We start from the raw sequence: 19,476 nt of genomic DNA on the forward strand, positions 1-19,476 counted from the left end.
GCCAGATAACCTTTAATGGTCCCCACTTGCAAGCCCCTGTGGGCCAAGGAAAGCAAACAAGACAGAACCATGGGAAAGTCACATTCAAAAGGATCCACATTCTTAACTCTGCACCAGTCGCAAAACTTTCTCCAACGGCAACGGTACAGAGACTTTGTTGCCGGCCGCCTGGCCGAGAGCAACACCTCCATCATGTCTTCAGGGAGGTCCCAATCCTTATACCTCAAGCCAAGCGTGAAGGTTGAGGGCTCTGACCTCTGGATGGAGAACCTGACCCCCCTCCCGTGAGAGCAGATCGTCTCGGTAGGGAAGACGACGTGGAGGGCAGATGGACAAGTCGAGAAGGTCCGGGTACCACGTCCTCCGGGCCCACGCCGGAGCAATGAGGATCATCCGGGAACCGAACCTCCGTTACCTCCGCAGTACTTGCGGAATGACAGGGACTGGAGGAAACGCGTACAGAAGTGGGAATGACCACTCCACCATGAACGCGTCTCCTAAGGCTCCTTTTGGAGGAAATTCCTACGAGCAGAAGCTTTCGCACTTCCGGTTGACACTGGAGGCGAAGAGATCCACTTGAGGGGTCCCCCAAAGGGCGAAGATCTCCAGGAGAATCTCCTGAGCCAGCTCCCACTCGTGAAAGATCTTGCTCTGCCTGCTCAAAGCGTCCGCCGTCTCGTTGTCGTCTCCGGCCAGATGAACAGCCAAGATCGAAACTTCCTGCTATATGGCCCAGAATTCGAGCTGCATGGCCTCCCTGCACAGAGGAAGTGACCCTGCCCCCCCTTTTTGTTGAGGTAGTGCATGGCCACTGTGTTGTCCGTTAGAATCAGGATACTCTTTCCTCGCACAGTTGGCAGAAAAGCCTTCAGGGCAAGCTTGACGGCCCTCAGCTCCAACAGATTGATATGGAGTCTGGACTCCGACGGAGACCAACGACCGCTGACTGTCAACTCGTTGGCATGAGCTCCCCATCCCGTGAGGGATGCGTCCGTCACGATCGTCAATTGGCCAGGGCAGCCAAAATGGGGCCCCCTTCATCAGATTGCCTTTGACGGCCGACCACAGAAGGTCCTGGGCGACCGAGGGCGGCACCTGAACAGGGTCCGACAGCCTTCCGGAGGACTGAGACCACTGGAGCTTGAGTGCCCACTGCGTCCTTGAGGTCGTGAGACACCAACCAGTCCTGAAGTTAAAGGGCCTGGAGGACTTGAGAGAGAGTAACCATCTTGAACTTGTCCTTCCGTAGGAGTTTGTTCAAACCGCGCAAGTCCATGATGGGTCTCAATCCCCCGTCTTTCTTCCAAATCAAAAAATTAGGGGAATACCATCCCTTGTTCCTCTTCGCTACAGGCACCAGTTCTATGGCGCCTTTCTCCAGCAGGGCTTGAATTTCCTGCGCAAGGAGCGGATCTGGACCCTTCAAAGAGATGTTCCCAGGTTGATTTTCGTGAGGCCTCTGCCGAAAGGGAAGACAGTAGCCGTGGGTTATGATCTCCAGAACCCACACATCTGAAGTAATGGCTCACCACTCTACAAGATGCTGCGCCAGCCTTCCCCCAACCGGCGAACGATGTGACCTGGCCTCATGACTGAGTGGTAACGGCTGTGGCGTTGCCTGAGGGCAAAGAGGCAACTGCCCGAGCGGCCTTGGCACCTCGAATACCCTGTTTTCCACCACTGTCACTCTTACGGTGGCCTCTTTGACTGCTAGCTCCTCTCGCTTTACTGACGGACGAGTAATAGCAAAAGGAACCTCCCCTCCATTGCTGTCCCCTAGGACGAAAAGGCAGAGGTTGTCAAACTGCAGCGCCCAACGACTTCGCTGCAGCTTTGGAGGTCTGCAACCTCTCAAGGCTTTCGTCAGCCTTGCTGCCAAAAAGATGTTCACCATCAAAGGACATGTTGAGGAGCCGGGACTGCACATCAGGAATGAACCCAGACTTCCGCAACCACGCAAACCTGCGTATTACTCTGCTCGCCGCCATGGATTAGCTGACACAATCTGCCATGTCCAAACCCGACTGAACGGCCTCACACATGGCATCCTTGCCATCCTGGACCATAGCAAGGAAACCATCCCGTTCGTCCCCTTCGGGAATATGTTCAGCCGCTAATGCAACACAGTTCCACAGAGTGTGTGTGAAACGAGACAAGGCACATATGGAATTGGCCGCCTGAAGCGCCATACCCCCAGAAGAAAACACTTTCTTCGCCCAGCCGTCAAAACGTTTGTCGTCCCTATCCGGAGGGATGGTAGGATACGACACCTGCTTCGCCGGGGCCGTAGCCGCCTGCACCACCAAACTCTCCGGAGTGGGGTGCCTGGACAAGTAGCAGGGGTCGCTACTGGCTGGATGGTATTTTCGCGACAAAGACTTGCCCACTACCGGGAGACTCTCCGGAGCAGTCCAAGCTGCCGCCGCCACCCTTCTCTGCAGAGCCATATGAAACAGCAATACCAGGTTAGTGGGGGGACCAAGATCAAGGATGTCCGTGAGATCATCCTGAACGAACTCCACTGGGGGAGCCGACCAACCCAAGTACTCGATGACCCGAGACATAAGGCGCCGATATGAAGAATCGGCATGAGTGCCAGGCTCCGGCCTACAAAACTCCACCTCCGGAGAGGTGTCCAGTCCACTGGCATCATGCAGTGACTGCCTCAGGTCATCAAACTGACTATGGCCCGAGATAAGCTCATCTGGTACAGGAACCAAGCCTTCATCAGAGCCTTCATCACCCTCTGAAATGTACTCCAGGCGGTGAGAGGAAGACCCCTGGGGACCAAAGCTGTGCCTGACCTTAGCCAGAGCCTTTCTAGGGGCTAGCCCAGTGCCACAGGGCCCCTCCGACACCACCGCCTCGAAAGGCGTCAAGGCCGCCGAACGAGTCGGCGTCACCGTCGAGCGAATCGGCGTCGACGTCAGCTGCAGCGCCACCAGCATTGACGGCGTCGACACAGGCCTCGAAGCTGGAACTCTGAGCGTGTCTCTCGACAACCTAGGCGCCGACAGCGTCGACGACCCCCTCGGAGCCGGAGCCTCGAGAGAAACCGTCGACGACCTCGGCGCCACAGGCGTCGACGTCTTCTTCGATGACAGCACAGGATCACGCGGTCTCGAGCGCGTCGAGGACCGGCACCTAGAATGGGCATGGCGAGAACGGCTACCCTTGTCCGAGCAGGACCTTTCCCGTGAGCCGTGCCAACCACCCGAGCCCGAAGGCGTACGAGCGGTGTCTCTCGACCGGTGCCGACCGACCGCACTCGGAGGCGCGGACGGACCGCTGCCCTGCGATTCAATAATCGCTAACATCTGCTTCCCGAAGGAAGCCCATTCCTCCGGTGTCGCTTTCATGGTGGGATAAGCGACCCGCCGACGGGCGGAGTCCTCAGAAGAGGACCGGGAAGGCGACCAATGCCGGCGCTTCCGGGAATGCCTCGAAGAGGCGGAGGAGTGGCGAGACCGACTCCTGGAAGAAGACCCACTGGACTTCCGACGATGACGCGGAGAGTCGCCTCTCGAGTCATCCGTCGAAAGCCCCGTAGACCTCGACTTCCGGGGCTTAGACACCCGACCTACCGACAGCTTCTTCTTGCGTTCCCGCAAGGCCTTGGCCGTGAGCGCCTGGCAGTCGACACAGTCGTCCATATCGTGGGCCTCACTAGAGGCAGGCGTCGTGCGAGTCTGTGACCGACATCTTGGACCCACAGTCCCCGCATTTCTTGAAGCCCGGACGCGGGGTTGAAGACGAAGTAGACATCGCCACGAACAGGTCTTCACAAAAAAACCGAACAGGTTCAAAGAACCGAGAAGAAAACAGCAAACTCCAAAGAGTCGAGGCGTACCGAGATTCATGAAGCAAATACCTTCGCGGAAAAAACAGAACTGAGGCTATGGGCGTCGTGCGTCCTACTTATCACATCGGGGGACGTCGGCCGTCGGAGGAGGTCCTCGGGGACGGCGCATCGACGCAGGACGCAGACGCTGAAGATTTTCCAAAGCAGCACATTACCGGGCATAGATATGGAATACGTCGGAGGATCCAATCCCCTCGAACGACTGTTACTGCTGTGACAAATAAACAAACAAGAAGGACTACAAAGCAAACATCCCGGTCAAGGCTTTAAAATCATCTCAAGAACCATTAGTGTCAGGGAATAAGACATGAACCAGATGCAGATCTGAGGCACATTGAGACGGGCAGCCAAATAAAACCATTACATCTCACTCTTTGTGGGATGAATCCTCTGCAGAGATGAGCCACATGGATCTGCCACAATTACCTTGCACAGCTCAAGAATCCCTACAGTCTACACTACCCAGTAGGAGCTGGCAGGAGAGGACAGACTACGAAACACAGGGCTTTGTGACATGAAATGCAACATAGGTGTAGCACATAGTGAAGGACTCCAGCTCAAGAACAGTTAAAAAAAAAAAAAAAAAAGAAAATCTGTCACAAACACAATTTCAAAAAAGGTGAGATCACAGATCATCAAAATATGAAATAAAAAAAGGAACCACAGAGTGCACAATTGGATATGAACACGGCTCATGACAGGGTCAGGCCTGCACTTTATGGTTAAGTACAACTCGCTTTAACAAATATGTCTGGTACTTCAGTTTCAGGGTCCCTTTTCCAGCCACAAAATTCAAGACTTTGAATAAATAAAAACATGTTTTACCCCTCGATATCACAAATTCACCATCGTCCATCAAGGTTTCTTTTTTGAACCCCTTAAAATGTTCATCCAGACATTCCTTTTGTTCCTCAGAGAAATGGACAATAGTATGAGGCACCTGAAAAAAAAGTACAACTTGCAGTCGTGGCAATATTACTTCATACTCATTCCCCCTCTCCCCCCTCCCGAGACCTTCAGAGCAACTGCATTCCAAATGATCAGCATTGTATACAAAGTCTTGCTTCCATATCCCATTGGGTTACTGTAGCACACTCTGCCATTTATCTGGATTAGCATCATGTACTGCAAATTCATTTTTTTAAATTCATTCTAAACATATTTGTACTTGGTAGTCTCCTGATTCTAAGCATCATAGCAGTGTACACTCAGTGCCTTTTCTCAATTCCATTAAAGTAACATCAGCCTGTTTTCGCAGCACTGCAATCCCATCAGGTACTTGAATTGGAGATTGAAGTACCCTCCTCCTGTACCATTTATCACATAACTGTAAACAGGAAACCAACTTCTACATACACACACACACACACACACACACCTTTCTCCTCAATACTATCCAGGGTCAATGAAGCAATGGGCCTCAGCTGTAAAGTAGAGCTAGTTACTTCACGTGCTAATCTGGGCAATGAAGTCCACATTTATACAGGACTAACTCTCCACCATAAATAAATATGGTTCATGCAACACCAGTTTTATCATTTCACTCACTGTTCGTTCAATAAGCTGCTTTTGATGTTCTTCCGAGATATGGATTGTGGGATCTTCCAGTGAAGTCAACACCTAAAGTAAAACAAAAAAACATACAAGTTTATTCTTTCCCACAAATCACAGTGATCAGCTGCAGCTCTGATGCTCAAGGTATACTGTTCCCCTTGCCAATCCCATCCGGAACCAAGGTCCTAAATATCAGCACAACACAATACTCCCAGGCGGTCAATGCTATTGGTGCGCCAATTCACATATGCAGAATGGTTGAAACATTTGTCACATATCACAATCTACCACAAAATGGCAACAGAATAATAAGTTTCCAGTGTCATTTTTATATGAAAATATTATGACTCATAGCAAGGTTGCTTTTTTTAGAATGTCTTATTTTATTTTAAGTTATTTTTACTACTAATTTAAATATTTTGTCCAAGGTCTTTTCCTTTATTTGTTTTTTAAGGTTGTCTTTTTCAATGTATTTTGTCCAAGCTTGCATGACTGTTTTGAAGGTTGAGCCATACCCCGATATCAAGGCCCAGCCACACAGCGCTATCAAGGCCCAGCCCAGTCCTTTGATGACGGATGTGTCTCACTCTTACTAGCCATGGAATGTGGGCAAAGGTAAACAATGATACCTGTCTGTCTGAGCAGCTGCCATTCAGGGAAACACGATAAGGCATGTGTGAGGTCTAATCAAACACAGACCTTTAGGGGCCAAAACAGCTGCCTTAAGGGTGAGCTGTGGCCTGGTGGCAGAGGCATCTTTTGGTGCCTGGGAGCACCTGGGTTGTTAATGATTCACTATCAGTCATAGCTGGTCAATATTTCTAACAAATTCCTTCCTCCCACAGATTCCTCATCTTAGATATATTTTCTCCAGCATAAACAAATTGTCGTCTGTAACCTTTCCAGCCACCAGGTGGGGGCAGAGTGGCACAGTTGTACACCCAGACACCGGCTGAGACATCAGGGCGTGCACATATGGAGCTGCTGTGCCCAATTAATCAACTCCCTTTTTTCCACAAAATCAGTATGGTTTTAGTGTACCACCTAGATCCTGCCACATCAAATGCCTCTGGCTGCACACCCTGTTCGGACTGTGGCAGACAAATGTTTGGGTCAGATCCCCCACAAGATATGCCTTTACTATCTTGGGGAGAACAACGTATAGGAAGATTGTGGCTGCTGTCAGTAGAAGAGCACCCCAACGGCCTCGAGGAAGGTGATGCTAAACTCGTATTACCACACAGGTGGAAAAAGTCTTCCATGTTCCCAGGATCGGAGTCCAAGAAGGCCAGGGTTCAATCACCCATGGAGGAGTGTTCATCAGATTAAAAGGAAAAGAAGCAGCAACAGCATAAGAAGACTTTTCCAGGGGTCTTTGCACTTGGCCATCCTCCAAAAAGAGCAGTCACCACTCTCGCTCCTGAAACACCTCAGAGGAATCACCCCCTATGTTGATGGTAATGGTAATGTTTATTTATAAAGCTCCTATACACAGACAAGTGTTTCAAAGCACTGAAGGAGGGTGGTAACATGAGGGGAAAAAAATCTGTCGTTCAGAGCCCTTGAAATTCTGAGACGGTAATAGTCTGAACAGGCAGAGTAAGTCAATATGATACATTTAACAATTGAGATACAGCAAATAGGCCTGAAGGCGATTCTGTGTTTTATTTCAAGTGTAAATTAAGGGGTGAAGACAATGAAACGGACAGAAAATCCTCAGACAAGGTGCATTCGGATCATGCAAGTGCACAGACGATCAAGGGAGGGAGGGGTCCAAGTGCATCCAGCTGGTTGAGACTGAGTTAAAGGCAGAGAGAGAATCTCTCTTCGATTAATTCTCAAGTGCGGTCAGGGGGTGGCGTGCAGGGCCCAGAGGCAAGTGCAGAGAGGACTAGCGAGGGTGCCAGGGACCAGTGAGACTCTGAGGAACACCAGGCGGCCAGTCAGCAAGCTGTGTGGAAGAGGAGGGAGAGATGGAAAGAGCAGAGAGCTAGGTTAGCAGACAAGGGGGAGAGAGAGAGGAGGAGGAGAAGAGGAGAAGAGGAGATCTTGGGGCGTTTCAGGAACTTAAGAAGATCAGGCTCAAGATGGAGGGTACCATTCCCCACTAAGGTCTTGGTTATGGAGGAGTGAGGTACTTTCCAGCAGCAGATGCTTGATATCTTTGCAAGAACCCAGCATCATAGGCCCCAGTGGCAGAGCCAGGACCTACTGCACCTTAGTAAAGCCGACAGAGGCGCCTTTTTGGACAGCAACCGTATGGCTGCTGGCTCGGTTGCAGCTATAGAAGTTCAGAATGGGCCATCCAGCCTTACCTTCAGGTGTCGAAGCTGCAGCACCTGTCCTCCTCACCTCATTCATGTTGTTCCACTGGATCTGCATCACGTCGCCCAGAGAGCCCCTACCCTGTCCCTGCCAGAACGTGAACTGGGGCCACCTCCTGTTGACCTGGTGGCGAAGAGATCCACCGGAGGATGACCCCACTTGTTGAAGACCCCCTGAAGGACCTGGTCGTCCAACTGCCATTCGTAGTTGTACACACCCAGCCTGCTGAGCCTGTCCGCCTCTAGGCTGGACTCCCCCGGGAGGTGGATTGCTGCCAGGTGCATGTTGTTTACCAGAGTCCGCTCCCAAATATTGACTGCTAGAGTGCAGAGAGGAGGAGACCTGGTGCCACCCTGCTTGTTGATGTAATACATGCTGGTGGAGCTGTCCGTTTGAATGAGGATCGCCTTGCTACTGATCATCGGGATGAAGGCTTTGAGAGCGAGCCAGATGGCCATCAACTCGAGTAAGTTGATGTGGGCCGCCTGCTTGTGACAGGACCGGACACTGTAGCTGCCCAAGGTAGCTCCCCAGCCCTCTAGGGATGAGTCTGTGGTGATGGTGACCTGAGGTGCTGGTTGGCCTGCCTACCCGCAGGTTGTCTGTGTTCCCCCAGACTTGGTCCTGGTGGAGATGATGTGGGATGCTGACTTGCACCGCCTGGGAACCCCTCTCCTAGCACCAGGTGGCTGCAAAGTGCAACTGCAGTCCCCTTATTTTGAGATTCGTATGTGGCACTGCCAGGAGACATACCGCCATGATGCCCAAGAGGTGTTGGTACCACCATGCCGAGGTCACTGCTCTGCTGAGAAAATGCCCCGTGGCCCTCTTGAGGGCTACGATCTTGTCCGCTGAGGGGAAAATCCTTGCAGAGCTCGTATTCCGATAAGGCCCAGGAAGGTCAAACTCTGCGTGGGCGCCAAATGTGACTTCTTCAGATTGATAGAAAATTCCAGCTCGTGTAGTGTATCCATGAGGGCGGATGCAGTGTGTTGGATTGCCTCCTGAGACCTTGCCCTGACCAGCCAGTCATCTAGATACGGGTAGATGTGATGCCCCTGCACCCTGAGTAGGGCTGCAACAGCGTTCATCAGTCTTGTAAAGATCATGCGGCCTAATTGAGGCCAAAGGGTAGAACCCTGTATTGGAAGTGAAAACCCATGATGTTGAACCTCAGAAAGGACTGAATGGGTTGCCAAATTGGGACGTGTAGGTAGGCATCCTTCAGATCCAGGGAGCACATCCAGTCTCCCGCACACAATGTCTCTGCTATTAGCGCTGGGGTAACCATCTTGAACTTTTGGAGAGGAAGGGAAATGTTCAAGGTGGAAAGGTCCAACACAACTCTCAGGCCAGTCTGGTTCTTTTTGTGTATGGCAAAAATGTGTGAATAGAAGCCCAGACCCTGCTGAGAGGCTGGGACTTCCTCCACTGCCTGACTTTCTACGAGTGAGCGTATTTCCGCCAACAGAGTTGCAGTACCAAACTGTGGGAGCGGCGGAGAGAGGAGAAGGAGGGATAGGGAGACAGAAGCCTGTGGATACAACGGAGAGTATCCATGGGTCAGTGAACCTTGTCCGCTAGCGGTGAGCTTGAAGGGAAAGCCTGCCCGGATGGGTGTGTCACAATTTCTTGCCCTCTGAGGCTGGGGCTGAGGCGGGGGACTGGAAAAGGCCCTTGTAAGTCGCCTTGTGCTGCTTGCACCGGTGCTGGCTCAGGGATCTGTCCTGTTGTCTGGACCGTCTCTTTTGAAAGCCTCTGAAGCCTGCGAATGACCAACCCTTGTCTGAGCGCTGGTGCGCTTGGCTATATGTTTTAGGGGTGGAAATGGTGAGGATCTATAAAGACTTAGCTGTCTGCGAGCTATTCTTTTTCTTATCGAGTTCCTCGTCTGTTGTTGAATGCAGAGGCGTTGCTAGGGGGAGGGCTTAGGGGGCTATAGCCCCGGGTCTTTTGGTTGTAGCCCCTGATAGAAGCTCAGGGGCTACAACCAAAAGGCTATAGCTAGCCCTGAGTCCCGCCAATCCCAACATTAGCTTAGCCCCTGATCTTTTCCAGTGCTAACACCACCCCTGGTTGAATGGAAGAGATCGCCCCCTTGAAAGGAAGTCCCAGTATACAGTCCTGGACATCAGGGTTGCACTTAGTCACCCTTAGCCAAGCCGTCCTTCTCATGTTGGTAGCAATACAGACGGCACGACCTGAGGTATCAATGTGAGCCACCGTGGACTCCATTATGTCCTGTGCCACTATTTTGGCTTCAGCCAGCCCAGCCTTCGAGCGAGCCTGAACGGGGAATTCAGGTAGGCAGTCAGAGAACTCCCGCCAGAGCCTCTGGTTGACCACCGCCAGCATGGCATCCGCATTGGACTGGCGCAGATGGAGAGTGGCAATGGAATAGATTTTCTTTCCAAATGCCTCTAGGATCTTCTCCTCCTTACCCAGGAGTGCTGAGGCTGATTGTTACGCTCACCTGGTTCTCACAGGGGCGTCGATCGGACCCGGACAGCTGCGGTCTCCTCCAACGTGAAGCATAGTGCAGAGACGACAGACTGGACTGGCCCGCCTAATCTCGTCTGCTTGACCCGTAGAAGTATTCTCCTGCAAATGGAGAAAGGGATTTAACCACCCGTGGATTCTAGTAATGGCACCCCACTGTTCTCCCCACTAATCACCTCCGATATTCCCTTTCAGTAATCTCACCTTATGTTTTTGAAGGATGAGCTCTCCATCCTGCGTGGAATGCAGGGGCGCATAGATACCAGTTACTTCACTGGTTCGAAGGCGTTGGAAAAGTTCCGGATGAATATTGACTCTGAGGTTCCCGGCGAAAACCCGTAAGTATGAAGTCCAAAGAGTTCAATATGTCTCATGTTCACTCTTGTCCCATTTCCTTCTTGTGTTGCAGCCGGGTCCAAGAGAAGATTGTCTTGTGGCAGCTGATGGCGTTCAGGTAAGAGTCTGTATTACCAAACACTGTCCGGTAAAAGATGCGTGTATTTAACTTGTTGTTTTCTCTCTCCTTACAGGTGCGGCGTAAGAAGTTGCGGGATGTTAAAGAATAATGCCTCTGGTGGTAAATCATGTAAGTCTATGGTGGTAAAAAGAGATTGTATTTGTTGGCTCTCTCGGCTCACCTTATATTTCTTTTGTCCCCTAGATGTTGGAGTTCGGCGAGGAAAATGATGGAGGCAGCGCAGAATCGAAAAATGCTGTGAGGACTGGTGAGTATGGCACGCCGCTGCAGCTGGCGATGCGATGCGTGCAGAAATAATGTCCTTTCCAAGTTCGAAGACGTGATGGATCCGGAATCAGGTAAGGACTTAAAATAAAGTCTGTGTGCTATCCTTTCCTTCTTCTTTCCTCTTTTTCTAGGAGCTCTGGATTCGAGGTGGGCGTGGCAGAAGACTGGATGCTGACTGCAGGCACGGTGAGTGTTACGCTGCTGGATGCAGAATAACGCGAAGCATGTGCTGCTGTTCGGGCGTGGTTTAAATAGCCTTCAAAGTAGTCCCAGGTAAGAAGTTCCCCCAGAACCCCACCCGAGTAAAAAAATAGTCCCTGAAGTAAAGTAGTCCCATTCAGGCCTCACGTTGGCTTGACTTCATTGCAGCATGGTCTGCATGAGGTAAGTAATGTACATGAGCCTGGTGCCAATGGTGCCAGGACTGTACCCAGACAGCCCCTATACGGGGCTGCTGGGTTTTTAGTAAGCACCTGGATGCCTGCTCCCGGGGCTGATGGGCTTGGTCCGGATGCCCGGGGGTAGGCATCATGACAGCACTCTCCCCCCCCCCCCAACCCCCTCCGAAAGGTTTTCTTCCCCTTGGTCCTGGTTTGTTTGGGAAGTTCCGATTGAAATTTATCACCAACCGAGGTGCATGAACGTGGTCACTAGGCTCCCATGAACTTTCTTGTGGTCCGTAACCCTTCAAGTCGATTAAATAAAAAAGTCTTGATTTAACCATTTTAGAGTCCAGGATATTTGTAACTTCGAATTCGGGTTCCCCATCTATTAGGATGGGGTTGGGTGGTTTGGCTAGTCTTGTCCCGGGTTGAACTGGTTTCAGGAGTGAAACATGAAAGACAGGATGAATCTGCATATTAGAGGGTAATTCCAATTTGACGGCCACCGGGTTGATAATGGCCTTAATAGTGTAAGGTCCCAAATATCTAGGATTCAAAGTCCGAGTCCCTTTTAGAGGTATGTGTTTTGTAGCCAGCCAAACTTGATCCCCCAATCTGGTATTGTGGAGCATCACCTCTATGTTGATCAGCATTTTTCTTGTATTTCTCTTTTGCTTGTTTCAAATGTTCTGTTGCTTCCTTAAAGGCTTGTGTAATAGTAGAGTGCAGATGATTCACTGCAGGCATTTCTAAGTGTTGAGGCGAATCGAGTTCTGAGGTTCTAGGATGATGTCCATACATGGTATAAAAGGGGCTTTGTCCGGTTCCTGAATGTACAGAGTTATTGTATGCGTATTCGGAAATCCATAAAATATCCTTCCAATTGCTTTCGGTTTGGTGTAGCATGCAACATAGGTACTGTTCAAAAGTCTGGTTGGTCCTCTCCGTCTGACCATCGGTCTGGGGATGGTGACTGGTTGATAACGTCACGTCGATTCGCGCTAATTGACAACATCTCTTCCAAAATTGCAAAATGAATTGACTACCTCGGTCAGAGACCAATACAGAAGGAAATCCATGTATTCGAACAATGTTTTCGAGAAAATCCTTGGCCAAAATTGAAGCGGAAGGTAATCCCTTTAAAGGAATAAAGTGGGCCATCTTTGAAAAAAGATCCACAATAACTAGAATGGTGTTAAATCCATTACATGGAGGTAGATCAGTAATAAAGTCTAAAGTCAAAGAATGCCATGGTGTAGGTGGAATATCCAAAGGTTGTAAAAGACCAGCTGGTTTTTTCTTCTGACTTTTGTTTTGGGCACAGATACCACAAAATAGCACAAATGACTTTACGTATTTTTGCCAGGTGGGCCACCAGAATTGTCTTTTAATTTTAGCTTCAGTTTTTGCGATACCTGGATGTCCTTCCATCAGAGCATCATGATAATTGGAGATAACTAGTTCTTGTAGTTCCTTGTGTGGTAGAAATAGACGCGCTTGATAGTAAGGTAGGTCATTGCTGACTGAATAATCTTTGCCTTTCTTTACCCAATCCTGCAGGGCCGCAGGATCGAAAAGTTGTTGGATTTTTAAATGAATATCTTCTAAAGTCTGTAGAGTATTTATGCCAAGAATTCTTCGCTCTGAAATTATAGGCATTGGTTCCGGGTTCGAATATGCTTCTCCCATCCCTATACGGGATAAGGCATCTGGCTTGCCGTTTTTACAACCTGGTCGATAAATGATCACGAAATCGAATTCGGCAAAGAATAATGCCCATCGAAGTTGACGCGATGATTGGGCCTTGGCTGTTTTCAAATACTGCAAATTCCTGTTTTCGGTGATTACAGTGATGGTATGCCTGGCACCGAGAAGATAATGCCGCCAAGCGTTGAAGGCAGATTTGATGGCTAATAACTTTATCAGTAACGCAGAGTTTAACTCGGGTGCCGAGAACTTTCTTGACCAGAATGCTACTGGATGAAGTTGACCGGTTTCAGGATCCTTCTGGGACAGGAGAGCTCCCATGGCTAAACTGGATGCATCGGTTTCAACTATGTATGGAAGCTCAGGGCGTGGATGCTTTAAGACAGGTGCAGACGTGAATTTCAATTTTAGCTCTTGGAAGGTTCCTTCAGCCTCTTCGGTCCACAAGAAGCATTTGTTTTTTCACAAAAGTGCTGTGATGGGGTGTACAATATGTGAGAATTCAGGAATAAATCTGCGACAGAAGTTAGCAAATCAAAGCATGCTTTGTAACCCTTTAAGTGAACTGGGTGATGGCCACTTGAGGATTGCGTCCACCTTTCGAGAGTCCATTCGAACTCCTTTTGGAGTCAGGATAAATCCAAGGAATTCAACTTCTGTAGAATGAAAAACACATTTCTCGAATTTTGCGTATAACTTGTGCTGGCGTAGTTTCTCAAGGACTGCACTAACGTGCTTAACATGGTCTGATTCTGAGGAGGAGTATACTAGAATATTGTCTATATATACGACAACACAGACATCAATGAGTTCACGAAAGACATTGTTCATAAAATACTGGAAGGCTGCTGGTGCATTGCACAACCCGAAGGGCATCATCTGGTATTCGAATAACCCGTACTTGGTGCGAAAGGCAGTCTTCCATTCATCGCCTTTCTTTACACGTACCAGATGATATGCCCCTCGGAGATCTAACTTAGTATAGATATAAGCATCCTTTACTTGGTCTAGTAATTCGGGGATCAGAGGCAATGGGTATAATATTTTTACCGTAATCTGATTTCATGCGCGGTAGTCTATGCACGTTCTAAGGCCAAATTCCTTTTTAGGCACGAAGAATAAAGCGGAGGATGCAGGAGACTTAGATGGTCGAATGAAGCCATTAGCAAGGTATTGGTCCAAGTATTGTCGTAGGTGAAGATTTTCGGGTTCCGTAAGGGCGTAGATCCTACTGCATGGAGGTTGTGCACCGGGTACGAGGTCAATTTGACAATCGTATGATCTGTGAGGTGGTAAGGTGTTTGCCTGTTCTTTTTGAAAAACATCCTGAAATTCTTGATATTCCTGAGGTAACTGCACGACTGGATTAGTGACTGTGGCCAGGCCTTTGGTCAAGGTTTTTTCCGGGTAACAGGTGTGTGCACAATCCGGGAAGGTCACTCTTCTCTCGCCATTCAATACAAGGATTATGTGTTTCCAACCATAGCATTCCCCGAATTATTTGGATTTGCGGGGCCTTGATTAAATCAAACACAATAGTTTCTCGATGCCCATCTTGACCCAACAGTGTCATCTCAGTAGTGGAATGAGTTACGTGCCCAGAGGAAATTTCAGTTCCATCGACTGTGGTGATGACATCCGAAGCTTTTTTTTTCAAAGGGGTAGATTCATCCTTGAGGCCAATTTGTGGTCCATGTAGTTTCCTACGGCCTCACTGTCAATGTATGCCCTTACTGCGTGCATACGTGATGGCTGCCTTGGATCAATAAGGACCATTGGTATGATTAGGTGCGAGGTCCGAGTGTCCTTCTTTAAGCTCGGCAAGCGGACCTCTATGTTTGTCGGGCGTGGTTGTTTCCCAAATCAGGCTCTATTCGGCTTTTGTCAGCAACTTCTACTACTTTCTTGGGTGGTTTTATAGGGCAATCCCAAAATGTCCTGCGGTTCCACAGTACAGACACAATTGCATCTGCCGTCTCTTTTCTCTTTCCTTTTGAGTTAAGGGTCCTTTAACCCCCCCGATCTGCATAGGTTCTGATGCATCTGTTCCTTTGGGGGTAACGTTGGGTTCAACCCATACCCGATTCTCGAACTTAGCTCGATCAGCCTTTCTATTCTGAAGTCGGTGGTCTAACTGGACCACTAAGTCTATATATTCTGAGCAATCCTGAGGTGGGTTCACAACTTGAGCCAAAACCACTTTGAGTTCTCCCCGAAGTCCACGATGAAATAGTGTAATTCGTTTCTCCTCAGGCCATCCCGTTTCCACCACCAACCTATTGAAGGTTGCGATAAAGGTTAGCAGATCCTGGTTACCCTGTCGTAGGGATAAAAGTTTGTTATCCAGGGCCTGTCCCTGTGAATGTCTGGCGAATAGTCTTTCCATGCTCCTTTGAAAACCCTGAAAATCCCGAAGAAGAGGGTCATCCTGGTTGACTAGTGGAATTGACCAATCAGCTGCGCTGCCACTAAAACATGATAGTACAAAGGCTACTTTGGCATGGTCATTTGGAAAAGCTCCAGGTCTGCATAAAAAGTGCAAGCGGCATTGGTTCATAAACACTGCGAACCTTTTTGGGTCCCCAGCAAAGCGTTCGGGTGGAGCTAAAGGAATAGTCCCTGGTAGAATTACTTGCACAGGATTGCTCGATGAAACAGGAGTTGGGATCCCCCCCCCACAGAGTCCAGGTAGGGATGTTTGCCCAGCTTGGTTTTGCAGCAGTTGTCTAGCAAGATCATCAGTGCGTTCCTTTGACACAATCAGTTCTCTCCTGAGGGCATTAGTTTCTTGGCGCGCTGAGTGCACTTCCGCCCTAAGTTCCCCTAATAATTGGGCTAGTTGGTCGGTTTCTGAGGTTTCCATAACGCCCGGGTGAGGATTTGTAGATAGACCCCCACAGGGGCGTCGATCGGACCCGGACAGCTGCGGTCTCCTCCAACGTGAAGCATAGTGCAGAGACGACAGACTGGACCGGCCCGCCTAATCTCATCTGCTTGACCCGTAGAAGTATTCTCCTGCAAATGGAGAAAGGGATTTAACCACCCGTGGATTCTAGTAATGGCACCCCACTGTTCTCCCCACTAATCACCTCCGATATTCCCTTTTAGTAATCTCAACTTATGTTTTTGAAGGATGAGCTCTCCATCCTGCGTGGAATGCAGGGGCGCGTAGATACCAGTTACTTCACTGGTTCGAAGGCGTTGGAAGAGTTCCGGATGAATATTGACTCAGAGGTTCCTGGCGAGAACCCGTAAGTATAAAGTCCAAAGAGTTCAATATGTCCGATGTTCACTCATGTCCCATTCCCTTCTTGTGTTGCAGCCGGGTCCAAGAGAAGATTGTCTTGTGGCAGCTGATGCCGTTAAGCTAAGAGTCTGTATTATCCAACACTGTCCAGTAAAAGATGCGTGTATTTAACTTGTTGTTTTCTCTCTCCTTACAGGTGCGGCGTAAGAAGTTGCGGGATGTTAATGAATAATGCCTCTGGTGGTAAATCAGGTAAGTCTATGGTGGTAAAAAGAGATTGTATTTGTTGGCTCTCTCGGCTCACCTTATATTTCTTTTGTCCCCTAGATGCTGGAGTTCGGCGAGGAACATGATGGAGGCAGCGCCGAATCGAAAAATGCTGTGAGGACTGGTGTGTATGGCGCGGCGCTGCAGCTGGCGATGCGACGCATGCAGAAATAATGTCCTTTCCAAGTTCGAAGAAGTGATGGATCCGGAATCAGGTAAGGAATTCAAATAAAGTTTGTGTTCTATCCTTTCCTTCTTCTTTCCTCTTTTTCTAGGAGCTCTGGATTCGAGGCTGGTGTGGCAGAAGACTGGATGCTGACTGCAGGCACGGTGAGCGTTACGCTGCTGGATGCAGAATAACGCGAAGCATGTGCTGCTGTTCGGGCGTGGTTTAAATAGCCTTCAAAGTAGTCCCAGGTAAGAAGTTCCCCCAGAACCACACCCGAGTAAAAAATATTCCCTGAAGTAAAATAGTCCCATTCAGGCCTCACGTTGGCTTGACTTCATTGCAGCATGGTCTGCATGAGGTAAGTAATGTACATGAGCCTGGCGCCTATGGCGCCAGGACTGTACCCAGACAGCCCCTAGACGGGGCTGCTGGGTTTTTAGTAAGCACCTGGATGCCTGCTCCCGGGGCTGATGGGCTTGGTCCGGATACCCGGGGGTAGGCATCATGACACTGATGTAGCCGAGGACTATTGAGGCTTAGAGTACAGTGGTGGTGCCGCTATCACCGAGGATTGTGGCTGGGGGAGCGCCGACAGTAAGTGTTGGTGCCCTTCCGTATGCCTAAACTTAGGGACACTGGTAGGCTGGGTAGAATGTGGCTTGAGTCATCCTTTTTTGGAAAGCGCCACCACGACCTTCTGCAGTGGGATTCCCGATTAAGCCGTGGAGCGTATCGTGAGAACTTCTGCCAATACCCCCGCCTCCGGTTGTTCCACCTATGGCTGTGGGATCCCCAAATACTCAGCCAGGCTCGCCAGATGTTTGTGAAAGGCTTTGGCTGATGGAGTGTCAGGGTCCTCCTCATATGTGTCCACCATTGTGTCTTGCTGGTCCGGTGCAGTCGGAGGAGTTCTGGGCGCAGGAAGCTGTGGCGTACTGATTATCAGCGCCGGAGGCTGCTGCGGCAGTGTGGACGTGGCTGCTGTGATTGCTACAGGCATGGGAGTCGGTGTTGTAGGGGCTGGCGCGGGTGCCTGGGCCTGCACTGGACCCACAGGAGCTGGACCCAAAGGCGGTGGCTGTGGGTGCTAACGGCTGTACTGAGCATGTCGCTGATCACATCCCAAAGGATGGTACCCATCTGTGGGGACCTCATGAGAGTAAGGAATTTCTCAAAGAACCTGTCTTCACAGGCCGGAGTAGGGCCTGATGGAATAGTCATAGGTACGGGGCCCTGAGGTTGCTGAGACCTAGGTGCACCCTGTCTCGCTGTATGGGGCGAGGTGTATCTGCCCTGCTAAGTCGATGGGTATGCTGTGGGCCAAGTGACAGGCGTTAACCAGTCCCACCTGGAAACTCGCTTCCCTACCTGGTCCCCAAAGGGGGATGGTGTCGGGTGAGCCGCCATTTTGTCTGGCCCAGTGGCCATTTTGTTTTGCTGCATGCCAGGTGCCTGTGTCGTGGTACTTGCTGCACTGGCACCAGTTTCCTCCAATACGCAGAGCGGTGGTGGCCTACCCTGCACCTCAGGACCGGGCCTGGTAGGCAGAGTGACTTTGGCTGTGGAGCCGGTAGTGCTGCGTACAGGCACTCCCTCAGACATCAGTCCAGTGTTGGGGCATAGCCCCTCGGGTTGAGACCCAGTAATAGAACCTTGCGGTCCCTCAGCGGAATCACCGGTAGGATCTTCCGACCCCTCGGCCTGGTGGCCGGTAGCTGGAGCAGCCTTGGTGCTTGTGCTAGTCGCAGGACCTGTTAGGTCCCTCCTGCTAGTGAGCTTCCGAGGAAAGGAGTCGTCTTTGTGGGCTGAGGAGGAGAACAGTGCACCTACCTTGGGCCTGGTCTTCTGCTTCACGAACACTATCAGGTCCTCTGGAGGCGACATTCTGAAGAACACTCTCCACCTGACTAGTCTGTTTTGAGGGCACGCAGTGTCAGAGGGCAGCACGCCGTACAGCCGTCCCAGCCGTGGTCAGGGCGAAAGCAGTGGAGGCAGAGGGCATGGGGGTCAGACGTTGGAAAGGGGCCCTAGCAGGCTGGACACCTACTGAAGCCTGCCGTCGATGACATGCGCCGGGGAGGAGCATGGCGCCAGAGGACAAAGCGTACCTGACAATTGAAAGAGAACAGTAAGACAAAAGTACTTCTCTGGGGAAGAGTGTGTGGAATTATTAGGCCAAAGGCCTTCCCCCCCAGGAGCGCTGCTGAAAGTGGTTAGTTCCCGTCGACAAGAAAAAGAGGACTGAGGAGTGGCGCCGGTCGGCAGAGTAAGGGCAGCGCATGCTCCCAGGGACGCGCCCCAGCATGCAGCTAAATTTAAAGGGGAAGATGATTTTTCTGGTGAAAAAGGTTCCGTCTCCCGTCCCTAGTGAGGGACGCTCATACAGTATGGAGGAAAGGGGACGGGATGTAGAAGTAAGTTGGTCATCTTGTCTTAATTTAGACATCCTGGAAATGTAGAAGCTAAGTGCACGTATTGGGTCAAGCTTGTGTAATCTCTCCTCTTCCTTTCCAGGATGAGGTGGAGGATAAAAAGAAGGTAGTATGTTTTTCTTTTTGTTAAATGAAACTCGGACACCATTCTTGGTAAAAAGGTAGGTTTAACATTAAGGAGTACTCTATCCTTAAAGAGGACTGTAAGGAGGCTTCCAGGACAAGGCTTGAAGTTCACTCACCCTATGGGCTGATGCAAGAGCCACTAAAAGGATGGTCTTTAAAG

The 19,476-nt window shown here is 50.2% G+C and overlaps 1 protein-coding gene across 4 annotated transcripts in view; it reads right to left on the bottom strand.

Moving 5' to 3' along the window:
• The window catches only part of LOC138514136 (zinc finger protein 420-like), a 1,401,466-nt gene that overhangs the window by 381,333 nt on the left and 1,000,657 nt on the right, over window positions 1-19,476 (bottom strand). For all 4 annotated transcript variants that reach the window (XM_069629436.1, XM_069629435.1, XM_069629434.1 and 1 more), the window contains 2 exons: window positions 5,411-5,482; window positions 4,688-4,802 (listed from right to left, as the gene is read on the bottom strand). In XM_069629436.1, the coding sequence (XP_069485537.1) occupies window positions 4,688-4,802; window positions 5,411-5,482 (187 nt within the window). The remainder of the gene's footprint in view (window positions 1-4,687; window positions 4,803-5,410; window positions 5,483-19,476) is intronic.

The sequence above is a fragment of the Ambystoma mexicanum genome, chromosome 12 (assembly GCF_040938575.1).
Source record: "Ambystoma mexicanum isolate Mex_15411 chromosome 12, UKY_AmexF1_1, whole genome shotgun sequence".
NCBI classification, from domain to species: Eukaryota; Metazoa; Chordata; class Amphibia; order Caudata; family Ambystomatidae; genus Ambystoma; species Ambystoma mexicanum.